Here is a 14,395-nt window from a genome sequence, read left to right on the forward strand (position 1 = left end):
GTGTCCCCGATGCTGTGGTATGTTCACTATTAGGTGGTGTTACTTCTACAGTACATGCGTAAAGTCGCTGAGAGAAATGTGCGCGAGTACTGGAGCTTTCTTGTGTATCACTTTCTGCCTGTTGTCGTCTGGGTTTCCATAGCACTGATGCATAAGACGGGGCGCTTGAGTGTGATCCTCTTGATTGGTCTCTTGATTGCACTGTTGGTTGTTCTCTAGAGGAGGGATAGCTTGTTGGTGCTCTTGGCGGTGGTGGTTCCTGTGCCCGCTGAGGTGGGTGATCTGGCACTGGATGAACAATCTCAAGGTTTGTTGCGGGTTCATTGCGTCACGGTTGTCTTCCATGGATTAGTTCATGTCGACGCATTTGCACCGCTGCTTTTTTCTGAGGGCAGCCTGAGAAGGAGGCGACATTGTTCCCCGCACAGTTTGCACATTTAGGTTGAAGAAGTGACGCACTCCTTGTGGTCATGATCTTCTCCGCAGATTTTGCATCGACGTGTGCTGCGGCAGGTTTTCGCCATGTGCCCAAATTTCTGGCAATTACGCAGCGAACTGCTGGTCCTAGGCATTCCTCGACAGGGTGAACTTCAGTAACTTCTTCCTGGAATAGGGCGATCGTCTCTGAAAGTCAGAATTACCGTGTGAAGTGGATGTGACTTTACTGCTCCATCTTCTTGGCGGGAATACCTTATCTGTCTGCGTGCCGATATAACTCCTGCGTCTTTCAAGAAGTCTAGGAGTTGTTGATCTGTATACTGCAGAGGCACATGTTTTAATTTCCCAACGTTTCGCGTGTATGACTCTGGGATGAAGGGCTTGACATCCAGGCCGCCTACACTTGAGAGCATCAAAAGGCGTTTCGCCGAGGCTAAGGAAGCGACGCTGACACTGAAACGTCCACCTCTGTTCGTCCTGAAAGACTGTACGTTTTCTTTGGCAGCGGAAACTATTTCGGCAGACACTCGGTTTGGATTTACTTGCCAAAAGCAGTACCTTCACTTGTTGGGCGAAAGACAACCGGAATGCCTTCAGCTCGCTTTTTCTTATACGTGACCAAAGTAAATGGTGCATCTTCATCCATCTCTTATTCATCACTTAGCTCATAATTCGATGTTGTATCATCGTACTTGCTGTCTTCTAGGCAAGGTTTCTTGCTCTCGGCTTCCCCGTCAGCCATTATTTCTGAATTCGCTGAAGTTGGTTCCGAGTTGTGGAGAACCAAACGTGCCGGTTTTATGAAGCTTTGTGATGCTTGCAAGGCCCCAGGCTGTTCATTACGGCCCGTAGCATCATTCATATGGCTTGTTACGTTTGCACGAGCATAAGGCTCGTGATGATGTTCTCGGCTTCCGACCAACGTAGCGACAGGGTAATAGCCAGGTCCTCAAAAAAGAAATGTCGTACCTGTAAGGCGCCTGGCTCGTTGAATCTTCACCCGACGTCTTGATAATCAATCGTCGTCAATCGTAACCGTAAATGTCCAAAAAACAAGAAAACTCAGAGCACCACATAAAAACAGCGACCGTAAACATAAACAGCACCACATAAAACAGCGAGGTCTTATACACCGTGCGCATTAGGATTACTACCTGTGGTATCTCTTTACGGTTGAGTTTATGATATGGGAGACTGCAGGTAATTCTTCGTATTGCAAACGCTTGAACTAGTCTGATTACGCCTGATTCGCTTAGTTATCTTCCGTTCCGCGTGACTCTTCTTACCATTCTGGCAATTTCCTTGACCGAAGTCTCTAGGATTTCTTGTGTAGGGTCTGCCGTTGTCTTTTGCTGTATCCACAACGCTTAAATCCACACTTTTTAGGATTCTTGAAGTGTCGAACCTCCAAGCTTCAGATCAGCTTTTTTAGAGTTGTAGTGTTTTCGTGCACCATTATGCATTTTCATTTTTCAAGCGCAGATTTTATTCCAGTCTCAGTAGTGAAAATCATGCACTATGTTTATTGCTACTTGAAGTATTGGTTATTTTTCTTCGATTGGTTCTTTTGGCACCCTAAGAGTAACTTCATTGGCGTAAAGAGCAAAATGCAGGTTTTAACATTTTTTTCCAGCCTAGGAATAAGTTATTCATCTGCAAATTTAATAGCAGAAGGGAGAGGATGTCATCATCTGGTGTGCCCCTATACGGCAGATTGAAAGAGTCAGATGAGATTTCGCCTAGGCCTGTACTGCCAGTTGCATGTCCGAAAGGCATTTGATATAATTATAAGTGTTTTCACCTCACCTGGTTTCCTCAAGTTCTTGCAGTATCACTTTGTGCGTGATCACGTCGAATGTACTATTGAGGTCTCGGGCAGGTAGTAGATGTTCACTTCCTAGTGAAATGTGGCTCATTACATCTTCCTTCTGTTTTAGGAAGAGATCGTGGGTCGACTAGTGTGGTCTGAAGCTATACATGGAGGTTTCAGTTATCGAAAAGGTTTATTGAAGATAAGCACAGACCGATTAGCCCTTACCCAGTGCTCCAACTTGGCGTCAAAGAGCTTCTATGAGTAGCGGCAACTGCTCTGTACAACCTTTACAGTAACTCACACAAGCGTGAAAAAGGTTTGTTGAAGAGCGGCACGCATGTACACATTACCATATACTCAGTGAGCCAAATTGGCCCAACAGTTGATTTATAACAGAGTTCCCTCAACACAGAAAGCCCAATTCGCTGCCCATTCTACCATGGACAATCCAATGACCCATGTAGGTGGGAAAACGGTTACATACAAGCATATATAAATAAAAACAGAGACAGATACCTAGATAAATAGCCCCCGAAAGTGCGTGAAACACTCTTAGAATGCCAAACCGATAAAGTGAAAGTTCGGGTAAATCATGAGCTACACCCGCCCAATTCCATTGCAACAGAAGTGGCAGGTTCGGTCGAGACGAAAACGGCACCGTGATGACATTCATGTTGCTAGGCGCTGTGAAAACAAGTGGAGCGTAGGATCACTGACTCTAGAGTCATCACTGCTTCTAGCAATTATGTCGTGGAGCTCGCCAACATCTTCGCATTCTGCGATCGCCGAGCGATAAAGAGGACACGCAGCACCTGGTAACAGTTCTCTGTTTCGTCCCGACGCGGTTGAGATCTTGTCAGTGCAGATCCATAATTTCACTTTTTTGGCAGTTCAGCAGTCGTCTTGTTTACGGGGACATTCGCAGGCTTAGCTGCAGAAGTCGGCCTTCGGTGGGTTTGGCACACTGCCTTCTTAACTTCTTAGGTAACTTTTAGGCTGGGAAAACCAGTATAGCGATTTGATGTACTAGTGTTGTCATCTGACCCTGTTCAACCGTCTATTTTTTCCATATCTTGTTCGATTCACCTAATAAAGCTGTTGGTTCTTAGACAAACGCTTTCTTTTCATTTGTGGCTGGTGAGCACGTAGGTGGTATTATCACCCATACAGTACCTGGCACAATGTTTTCATTACGTGTACGCATTTTGTAGTTTTGGGGTTCTCAGCATTGTTTACATCACTGTTCACCACGGCAGCACATGGCCACATTTCCATAGCACTGACACTTGAATCCCTGAGGTGATGCCTCTGTGTACATGATGGAATCATGTCTTCTAAAGTTCAAGTTGACATTCTCAGGGGGGTAAGTGTTTGACGCGAGCGTGAGAACAACGGTATCCGCGCTCCAGGATTCCCACTTGGACTATAAATCTCGCATGTGGCGGTTGATTTTCCTTGCGTGGTCAAAAGTGGCCAAGTCCTTGTCTGTGCATCACTTCGGCACCGGTGTGGTAATAAGAGTGTTTTGCGACGGCGACTCCTGCGACCGACTTGCAAGATGTAAAGACATCTAAAACTGGCTGTTTGTAAAGACAACTAAAAGCAGTGTTTCCCGAGCAGTAAACCAGCTCCCCACTGGCGAGGTGCCAATCTACGTCCTTACAGTCAGATCCTACAGTTACATGTGTTATTATAACTGGGATGCCAACGGTTCTCTCTTTACGATGCTGAACAAGCCAGAAGCCTTCATTGTCCAGATCTGTACTCTCAGTTACTTCACCATTATCAAGGAGCGTAGACTCTTCGTCCCTTTCTGCAGTATCATTTCGCATGCATTCACGGTTGTTCAATTACCTCTATGTCTCTCAGTAACCTCTGGTGTGGTGTCGCCTCAGGTGTAGTCATGGCGGAGCTCTCGGTGCTCGTGGCCGCTGGCGAAGACCCCACCGGCCTTCGGCAGGGGCGCATCCTCGCGTCCCGTCCGACGCCTTGGTCGATTCCAGGTGCAAGACGTAACAAAGAAGCAAAAATCTAGAAAGTGAAAAAGGATCAAATGGACTTCCTCTTCAGCGATATGTGTGCTCCTGAGTCAAACAGTACTGTTACAGGCATGATGTTCTGAATTCAGGCAGTGTAAGTACGCGTATTGCTGGTCGGGTTGTCGTGGCAGCACCACCTCTAGGAGTTGCGCCTGTTCGCTTTCCGAAGAGCGGCGAGAGTAAGAGAGAGAGAGAGACGTGTGCGACGAGATTGGGGCGAACGTGGCATTAGTGGGGCGAAGGACAGCGGGTGCATCGTGTTGGCAGAGATATCGGGGCATTGTGTTCGTCAATGTGCGTCGTAGGAATGGAGACTGCCAGGTGGGCAACGAGTGTCTGGAAAGTTCGGCGAAGGCTTTGAGTTCCGAGTACGGCAAAAGTGACAGGAAAAATGGCCGGCCCGTCCGCAGCTGAAGCAGATAGGTCTCTCAACTAAAGTGTGCCATTCTGCGGGGCTCCGATAACTAGGATGAGTGTACCTACTTCGGGATAGAGTAGGCGCGTCGCGTGAGCAATAGTTCAGCAAAGCAAAGTGATTCTGACACAGAACACTATGAATAAGAGAAATTGTTACGTGGAAATTATGTGGCACACGAACTGGTGAATGAACTGAAGAGGTACCTTCGATTTTCGTGCAAACGATGTGCATAAAATTGTCAGATGCAGTATAGAACCGGTGGGAACAGATGCCCTCACAGATAAATATCGCGGCTCGGTAGAGGAGACGAGGTAAGTGATATGTGATGTGACAGCTTTTCTCTTCTTTGAAGCGGCGCAGTTCATCAATATTATCCAGCAAGGCGAAATAGTTCTTGAAAACTGAGAGAGTTAACGCGCCGTCCACTATTTCCTTGACGATGTGCGCTGCCTTCTCTGCTTTTGGCAACTTCTAGTCCATACTGCCGCAAAGTACGAGTACGTTCTGGATGTACGTCACAAAAAGCCCAGTGCAGAACTCTACTTGAGATGCAACGTCTTCTCTGACTGGCCGTTTCAGAGAATGTGAGCTTGCGAATGTTCTTTCTCGCAGGTCTCGTTCAAGGCGGGTGCCATTCTGGTGAGGTAAAGTATCAAGTTAGTCAGCATTTTAAGTTTGGTCGAAGGAACTGGGCAAGCTCGCGCTTTAATACAACTTCTATATCGACGCTGTCTGTGCCGGAGAAGGTAGCGGGGCCACGGGTTCGGGCGAATAAGACACCGGTGACGCCAGCCGAGGCATGGGAAGCATTCTTTCGTTGAACTAGAATTCCAGCTGCAGCCAAGGATCACCCACTGAACAATTTCGTTCTTGCGTTTACAACAAGCCACACCTCCACCAGCATGCACCCAGGTGATTATAGGCATAAAATATATTTACGAACTATTTACCACAAGTTGAGTGGCACGGAATATGGCACGATTATTATTATTATTATTATTATTATTATTATTATTATTATTATTATTATTATTATTATTATTATTATTATTACGACGATGATGATGATCATTGCGGTGGTGGTGGTGGCTTATTTTATGCCAAGCTGCTCCCGAGCGTCATCGTCTTGAGCGCAGTCCTCAGGTTCCTTCCTGGCAGCGCTCTCTAAAATTTATGACTGATGCACAAAAGACGAAGAAGGGTAGCCACTTCCGAAGAAATTGAATCTTGGGGTGTTTCTGTCTACTGTGGCATAAGAGGCTTCTTGTTACAGGGAACACAAACGCTTTTAGCTGACAGATTTCTTTTTTTATTCATGCACCCTAAAGGCTTTTTTTGCGGGCATTACATAAAGGGTTACATAACGTTACATAATATATTGAGGTGAATAAATAATGAAAACGAGCGCCATTTGCTGAGAACAGAACTTGGTAAAACGTACTGAAGAATGCATTGCAAACATTGGGAACATACTGGAAGAAGAAGTTGAACTAAAATGGTAGTGGCAACAATAGAAAATAATACAATTCTCTATTTTTCTATTGTACGATCATCGTTTGTAGTTGCTGACTTTTTCTAGTGGCTTCGTAATGTTTTTTTTTAATGAAAGGCGTAAAAAAAACGAAATAACAAATGCCTATAGGAAGGACACAATACGCGATATTGTGATGTGTCCTAGCTTCTAGTACGTGTCTGTGGTTTTGAGATATCAACCTAAGAAAATATCCCACCAAGAAGGCGGAACCTTTTGTTTTAACAGAAGTCGAGCTTGGCCAGGCTATCAGCACTTCTTATAGGAATAATTTAGTTTTTCCGACCTTTCTTGTCTTGGCAGAGTAGCCGCTCGCGTCTTGCTTTTGATATGTATTATGCTATTGATGACTACTGCGTAGTTAAGAGCGAAAGTAACCAGTCATTACGCCACACAAAGCATTTTTCCCGGCTTTTTCCCTCGCACATGTACAGATTGGAACCACTTTCCTTCTGATATCTTAAATACTACTGATAGCCTTTTTCGTAAAACTTTCGCTGACATTGTATTACCAGTAATTTCTTTTTTTGTGACACAGCAGCTAACATTGCATAGAAACCAACCTCTTGTATTCTAGCATTGTGTTTTGTTCGGGTTAATTGCCGCGTTTTGTTTACTTCCTGCGTACCACATTTTCTTTTGTACCACTCCCCTCTACAATGCCACTGGCCCTTAGGATATAATAAATAAATAAAGTATATGTGACGATGCCAGTGCCTGACAGGAAAAATGTCGACAGCCTTTCCATGGTATGACACTTCGTGATGCAACCTATGCGGTAATGCAGCAAAGCCAGAGCGATTCTTCGGACTTGCGGCCGCCGATCCCCAACGGCGAATGCAGAGGCGTCGAGATGGCCGCTTCTACGTAAGACCTCTCGTCGAAAGATGACAGGCCGCAGACACCGTCTGCACCACCCAGGAAGAGTGCCGCTTGTGCTCCGGTCACCGCGAAGGCGCACGAGCCCTGCGCTCCGTCGCGCTCGACCACGACGTCAGCGCCTGCTGCATTCATCATTGGAACACGGCGTTCGGAAGTCCGTGCGGTAGGGAACCATTTCTGCTGTTTGTGTCGCCTTCTCTACTTTTTCTGTTGCGTATAAATTAGTGCACAGATAACTGTTAGCCATTCCTGTTATCAAATACACGTCACGTTTTGAGACAGAAGCAACAATGTAATACTAAAGGGCGAATTTTCTAAGAACAACATAAACGAATGCTTCCATTTGGGGATGACATCATGATTGAGGAATCGGGTCACTGTCCAAAAGTTGGAGTTCCAGGTTTCATGCGGTAGTGTTATTTACAGTTCTGTGAAGAATATTCTAAGTAAGGTTACTTGCGGAACCCTTGTTGACAATAGTGCGAACAAGAGTTCTGTAGACAGGGAAACATTAGGGCTTTTTTTTTTCAACTTGACGAGTGATTCAATTTTTCAATTATGTTTTTGCTTGGCCAGACATAATTCAGTCCAACAATTGGTTTCTGCTTACATAATTTATTACGGCCAAACGGAAAGAAAACGTTCGCTTAGTAAGAACACTTCAATATTAGCCAACAAATCAGCGATTCTCGGAGAGATTGCTTGCTGAGCGTCTTGATAATTCGCAAAAGCGGTGCACTCTTGTATTACCTAAGTGTTATTTGACTGGCTTTTGTTATATTTGCTTGCCAAAACCTAAAAGCGGATTTTCACAAGTAAGCGCTACAAACTGCTTCGTATGGAGCCTGAAATTTCAATGTTTGTATTTTATATTTGGTGAGTGACCCAATTTTTCAGTCACGATATCAACCACAAAGAACGGCTTTTTACAAGCAAATACGACACGAAGCTCATTCCTGCCACAGCCACCCAGCGAGTATGCTAACGACTAACGACAACCGCCAATGGCCGGCGAGATAGCAAACCTAGTTTAAGCTCCGGCCGTCCTATTCAGATGAAGAGAACGTAAGTTCAGAGCCGTCTCCCTCTTGTTCGAACCGCACTGATGGCACCGGCTGTTGGAATCTCAGCGCTGCCACCAGCTGTTGGAACCTCAGTGCTGACGTCCGTTATTGCAACTGAGTCGCAAGCCCCAGGGGTAGCGTTGGCCTGGCGGCCTGGGGCACACTGGAAGCATCCGAAGGTCCCAGCAAAGCATGAGGCGACTGCTAACAGAACAACTTGTTTATTCTAGCATCGCAAAGAGCGGGCGGTCAGGTCGACCGAAGTAGAGAGACGGGAGAGCACGTTACTCAACAGAAGAAATCGGAGCCTCTCTCTTGGCGTCCGGGGGCAGCTGCTCTTATACTCTCGGAGTTAAGGGCAAGAGGGAAGGTCACGGGACTACGTCACGTGACGGTGGGGCACGGACACGCTGAGCGACACGTTGGAACAAGGAGGTGACGCATCAGCCGGGCCGGCGCCGGTCAGACCTCCTCGCTTCACACTGGGGGAGCTCCTCTCCCCGGCTGCCGCGCTTTGACAAGCGTGGGCACACACACACACACACGCACACACAAAGACACGTGGCACTGAACATGCCGGGACGCGCTCGGCGGGGATGCGTCGCGGCCGCTCCGAACGGGCCAAAATGTCCGCCGCTTAGAACGAAGCCCCGACGTCCGTTGCATCCGCGCCGGCCATATCGCGCGTCGTAGGCGAAACGTAACAGACCGCCCCGCCGGGGGAAGGAGATCCCGATGGTCAGGGGACTGCATCCGCTGTCCGGAGGGATGTCGCTCGATGATGCTCATAACCGAAGTCGGTCGTCCCTCGGCGTTTCTTGAGCGCAGCGCACCGAGAAGGCCTCGTTCTCACGTTCAGGTTCGCACAGGATACTGCAAAGTGACTTCGGGAGAGTTCTCATTTTTCTCTCGTTCCCAGCAAGCGTTAGAACTGCGCCGAAACTCAGCCGCTCAGTCAGCAAGCACGGCACAACCCTCACTAAGCCATGCCAGGCTCTTTCCCCTTTTATACTACTGCCTAGTTCCTTACAGTAGTCTAGCAGCACTCAGAACGCGTCCACAAATCGGAAAATTGCACTAGAAAGCACATCATCACTTTGAAACACTACACAAAAGCAATATGTTAAAAATCCTGCCTCAGGAAGAAAAACATCAATAACAAACAATTTTGAGGCTGATTCCCACGTTAGGGGCTTCGACTTAAGCCATCGGCGTTACCGTTGAGACTCCCCTTTTTGTAACGCACCTCAAAGCAATGTTATTGCAAAGCGAGGCTCCAGCGCAGGAGGCGGCCATTTGTGAAAGAGATAGTCTGCAGCCATTGGAGAGGGCAGTGATCCGTTTCGAGGCATGCGAAGCGGAGATCGCAGCGAGCGACCGTACACTAGCTCAGCTGGCGAAAACCCCGTAGCCGCATGCGGCGCGCTCCTCAATGCAAACATCACCCCAGGCAGAAACAGCTCCCAGTCAGTTTGTTGTTCAAACCACAAGGCTCTCAACACGCGCTTCATGACGGAGTGGAGCTTCTCAACGGAATTCGACTGGGGGTGGTGCACTGAGCTGTGTAACAGCTTTACCCCGCACCTTTCGAGAAAGGCTGTCGTCAAAGCGCTAGTAAACACTGTGCCCTGATCTGATTGGATTTCCGCAGCAAAACCAACTCGCGCAAATATGGACAGTAGTGCATTGACTATCTCAACTGAGCTGAGTTCTTTAAGCGGCACTGCTTCAGGGAACTTTGTCGCTGGGCAGATCACAGTCAAAATGTGTCTGTACCCCGTGGCTGTTACCGGCAGAGGTCCCACTGTATCAATAACGAGCCGTCTAAAAGGCTCCGTAATGATAGGTACCAACTTCAACGGCGCCCTCGATTTGTCCCCTGGTTTGCCCACCCGCTGACAGGTGTCGCATGTCTTCACAAAGTGGTCTGCGTCCCGAAAACACCCTGGCCAATAGTACTCTTGCAAGAGACGGTCCTTAGTTTTCTTAACTCCTAGGTGTCCGGACCACGAACCCCCATGCGACAAGCGCAACAGATCCTGACGATAGCACTGAGGCACGATCAGCTGATCGAACTCCACTCCCCTGCGGTCTATATACTTCCGGTACAGGACCCCACCTCTTTCCACAAAGCGAGCATTTTTCTTGGCGACACCTTCCTTGACAATGCAGCGTATGTTTTCTAGGCTGCCATCCTTCTTTTGCTCGGCTATCAAAGCCGACCGGCTGACTTTTAGCAACCTCTTAAGTCCGTCTGACGTAGGCGCGATGAGCAAATCTACAGATAGCTCTTCTAACTTTCCCGCATCGGGAATTTCCTCTCCAGTATCTGGTGCCTTTAACGCTACAGGCTCAATTTTATTCAGCTCGGGCGTGCTCTGAATATCAGCTTGCTGCGCCTCTGACCCTTTCTCATCGTTCGACAACGTCGGCCCCGCAACTACCGCCTTTGCAGCGAGCTCCCGAACCTTCGATCTGGTTAAGGCCTGAACGCTAGCCTCACCAAACAAAAGCCCCTTCTCGCGCAGGAGGTGATCGGACCTGTTCGAAAATAGGTACGGGTACTGGGGGGGCAGCATAGATGACACTGCAGCCTCCGTCTCAAGCGCTCCGAAAGGTCCTTCAATAAGCACTTTTGCTACGGGCAGACACAGGCTATGAGCTTCCACGGCTTGCTTGATCCATGCGCACTCGCCCGTGAACATATCGGGTTCTACGTAAGAGGGGTGAACTACATCCATCGTAGCTGCGGAATCGCGAAGCACTCGGCACTCTTTCCCGTTTACGAGGAGGTATCGCATGTAAGGCTCGAGAAGCTTCATGTTCTCGTCAGTGCTGCATAATGACAAAAACACAACTTTTGTTTTTGTTTCTGGACACTGCGCCGAAAAGTGACCCGGCTTCTGGCACGTATAACACACGCGCGCTTGCCTCGCCTCGAACCGCTTTCTGCGTTCGGCTTCGGCTGCCGCCGTCTCCTTACGTTCGGTCGGACTGCTTTCACTCGCGTCCGCACTACGTGTGTCCCCCTTTGCTCTCATGGGCGTGAACTTCGGCCTCTCAAACTTGGAGCCAAATTCACCCTTTTGACTGTCCTTAGCTCCGCGAGCCCGACGCGTCACAAACTCTTCGGCTAGCTCAGCGGCTCTAGGCACCGTACTAACGTCTGGCCTATCCAAGACCCAGTACCGCACGTTCTCAGGTAACCGAGTATAAAACTGTTCTAGCCCGAAACACTGCAGAACATTCTCGTGGTCACCAAACGCTTTCTCTTCTTTGAGCCACTCCTGCATGTTTGACATTAGCCTGTAGGCAAACTCTGTATATGACTCACGTTTACCTTTCTCATTTTCTCGAAACTTCCGACGGAACGCCTCCGCGGACAGCCTGTACTTTTTTAGCAGACTCGATTTCACTTGGTCGAAATCCTCTGCCTCCTCTCTATTCAAGCGAGCGACTACGTCGGCCGCCTCGCCGGGTAACAAAGTGAGCAAGCGCTGTGGCCACGTTTCCCGAGAGAACCCCTGCTTCTCGCACGTTCGCTCAAAGTTAACCAGGAACAAACCAATGTCCTCTCCAAGCTTAAACGGCCGCATCAGGTCAGTCATTTTAAACAATACTCGTTCTCCTGCACCGTGTGCCTGACTTCCATTACGAGCGCGTTCCATCTCTACCTCGAGACGCTTCATTTCCAAAGCGTGATCGCGCTCTTCTTTTTCTTTCTCTTTTCGTTCTTTTAGTTCGCGCTCCTGTCTTTTTGCCGTCTCCCTCTCCTCAATGGTCTCAAGGCATTCCGACAGCTCATCATCATCAGCTTCTAACTCAAGAATAGCCCTTAGCAGTTCTGGTTTTCTGAGTTTGTCTGAGACATCCAGACCCAACTCCCTTGCAAGCTCCAACAATTTCGGTTTGCGCAACGACTTCAAATCCATGGCTGCTCTGAATGCTGCTTTCTCTACTGCCTACTATTGTCTTGCCGCAAACTAACCCGGCAGCAACGACAACCACAATTACCAGCTGTTTCTGACACTAACAAAAGCCTGGAAAAACTCAGAAGAAAGTCCCGCACTCACCAAACCTCGCAGCCAAGAATTCAGCGCAGTCGTTCCGCTGCAGGCAACCAGTCATCACACAGGGCTCGTTGCACTGCTCCCGGATGGTCGTTGTGCTGCTCAGCATACAGTCAACCGCATATCTTCGCTGCTGGCCTCCGTTGTCGCGATCTCACCGCTGGCAACCAGCTGTTCGAACCGCACTGATGGCACCGGCTGTTGGAATCTCAGCGCTGCCACCAGCTGTTGGAACCTCAGTGCTGACGCCCGTTATTGCAACTGGGTCGCAAGCCCCAAGGGTAGCGTTGGCCTGGCGGCCTGGGGCACACTGGAAGCATCCGAAGGTCCCAGCAAAGCATGAGGCGACTGCTAACAGAACAACTTGTTTATTCTAGCATCGCAAAGAGCGGGCGGTCAGGTCGACCGAAGTAGAGAGACGGGAGAGCACGTTACTCAACAGAAGAAATCGGAGCCCCTCCCTTGGCGTCCGGGGGCAGCTGCTCTTATACTCTCGGAGTTGAGGGCAAGAGGGAAGGTCACGGGACTACGTCACGTGACGGTGGGGAACGGACACGCTGAGAGACACGTTGGGACAAGGAGGTGACGCATCAGCCGGGCCGGCGCAACACCCTCTAGAGAACTTAAGGCCTTCTGGCTGACCCTCTCCCCTTGAGCTACGTCACGCAGAAGAGGCCAACATAGAAGTTCTGTGCAGCGCGCTGCGAAGCTACTAGGGGCGTACCTGTGTTGAAAATGACGCGCGTAAGATATGCAATAGTCAACCCCGGCTATTCGGAGAAGACCGAGGGGACGACGGCGGCGACAACAATTCGATTAGTTCCAGGAGCCCTGCCGCTCCTCAAATAGCTTCGCGGTTAAACAAATCCCGGCATACTCGGCCATGCTGCCGCATGCTTCCGAACGCACATTTTTTTTTCCTCTAGACGTGACCGGTGCATGTAGTCTCAACACTTGTGCTGCGCTTGTGATTGTGTGTACCGCGAGTCTTCATTGCCCCGGAATGTGGAGTGCCATGCCAAGATATGCCTAATAAGTGACGCGTGCCCAATTGCCGGAGCAATTACAAATCGGGGGAGAAAAATCACTTTTTCAAGTTTCCGCAAGATGAAAAAATCCAGAGTGCCTGGATTAGGGCGATACCACGTGCAGATTTCATTGTATCACCGCACTCCAGGATGAGATGTTCAACACTTCTTTAAAACGTTACTTTTGAAAAATACGGGAAGGTTGATTGCTCAATTACAGAAAGTTCCTTTAACTCAGGAATGTTACAATAAAATTTAGAACCACTTTTAACTTCCTTGTAGGTTTCTGAACTTCACTTCATTGAGGCCGACGTCGTGCGGGAGTTCTCACACCTCGACGACCTTACAAGGCACACCGTCACTGCACCACTCTCACGCCTGCGTCTTCGCCCAGGCGCAGTCCCAACAAAGTTTCCTCAATGTCCACCTTATCTTTCGAAGCCAAGCACCTCGAGGGAGGATTCTGATTCCAAGCGCATGCGTCTTGAAGCTGCTTCTTTGAAGAAAGCTTGTGAAGCGTCTGCTGAAGCATTCCGCAAGGAGAAGGAAGCGGATAAGATTCTAAACCCAGAAGACTTGATGTCATTTATAACAAGCAAAAAGCCTACGTTCAGGAAGAGGAATTTACTAATTTGCCAAACCAACGTCGTTTAGTCACTGACCTCACGCTTGAACTGCTCGTCAGTGATGATTCCTGAGAGTTCGACGCTTGCGAGGATGGACACAAATGTCAATTTGTGTTAAGGCACCTTTTGCGGTGTAGCACGAATATTTTATTGAATAACTACTGCTGCAAAATGAATGGCAAAATATTGGATGCCAATGCTAAGGCAAGGCAGAGAAAAGCTGAAACTCTGCGCAATAAGCAGCTGTTTCCTTGTAAATAGCTGCACGAATGTTTTATATCCCGTTTCTATACTTATTTGAGTTGTTGTAAATTAGCGCACTGTGGTAATTAGTGCGTGGACAGCGAAATTATTAATTTAAGCCAAATCTAGATTGCAATAAATACATGTGTCCCCAATAAAATTGTTCATGCGCAGTTGTGAAGCTAATAGAGTGCGTTACATTCATCATTGCCGTGCCATAAAAACCATAAGTACAAAAATACG

The 14,395-nt window shown here is 48.3% G+C and overlaps 1 protein-coding gene across 4 annotated transcripts in view; it reads left to right on the forward strand.

Annotated features, from left to right (window-relative positions):
• LOC135907303 (uncharacterized) overlaps window positions 1-14,395 on the forward strand; it is a 113,383-nt gene that overhangs the window by 75,467 nt on the left and 23,521 nt on the right. For 2 of the 4 annotated variants that reach the window (XR_010565962.1, XR_011507238.1), the window contains one exon: window positions 7,027-7,284. The exons of 1 other annotated variant lie outside the window; for it this stretch is intronic. Coding sequence is in view for 1 of the 3 variants with exons in the window: in XM_065438991.1 (XP_065295063.1) it covers window positions 5,321-5,352; window positions 7,027-7,284 (290 nt within the window). In the remaining 2 variants the exon portion in view is untranslated. Of the gene's footprint in view, window positions 1-5,320; window positions 5,353-7,026; window positions 7,285-14,395 lie in introns of all 4 variants that reach the window. One more of the 4 variants, XM_065438991.1, reaches the window with a different exon arrangement.

This window comes from Dermacentor albipictus, chromosome 7, assembly GCF_038994185.2.
Source record: "Dermacentor albipictus isolate Rhodes 1998 colony chromosome 7, USDA_Dalb.pri_finalv2, whole genome shotgun sequence".
NCBI classification, from domain to species: Eukaryota; Metazoa; Arthropoda; class Arachnida; order Ixodida; family Ixodidae; genus Dermacentor; species Dermacentor albipictus.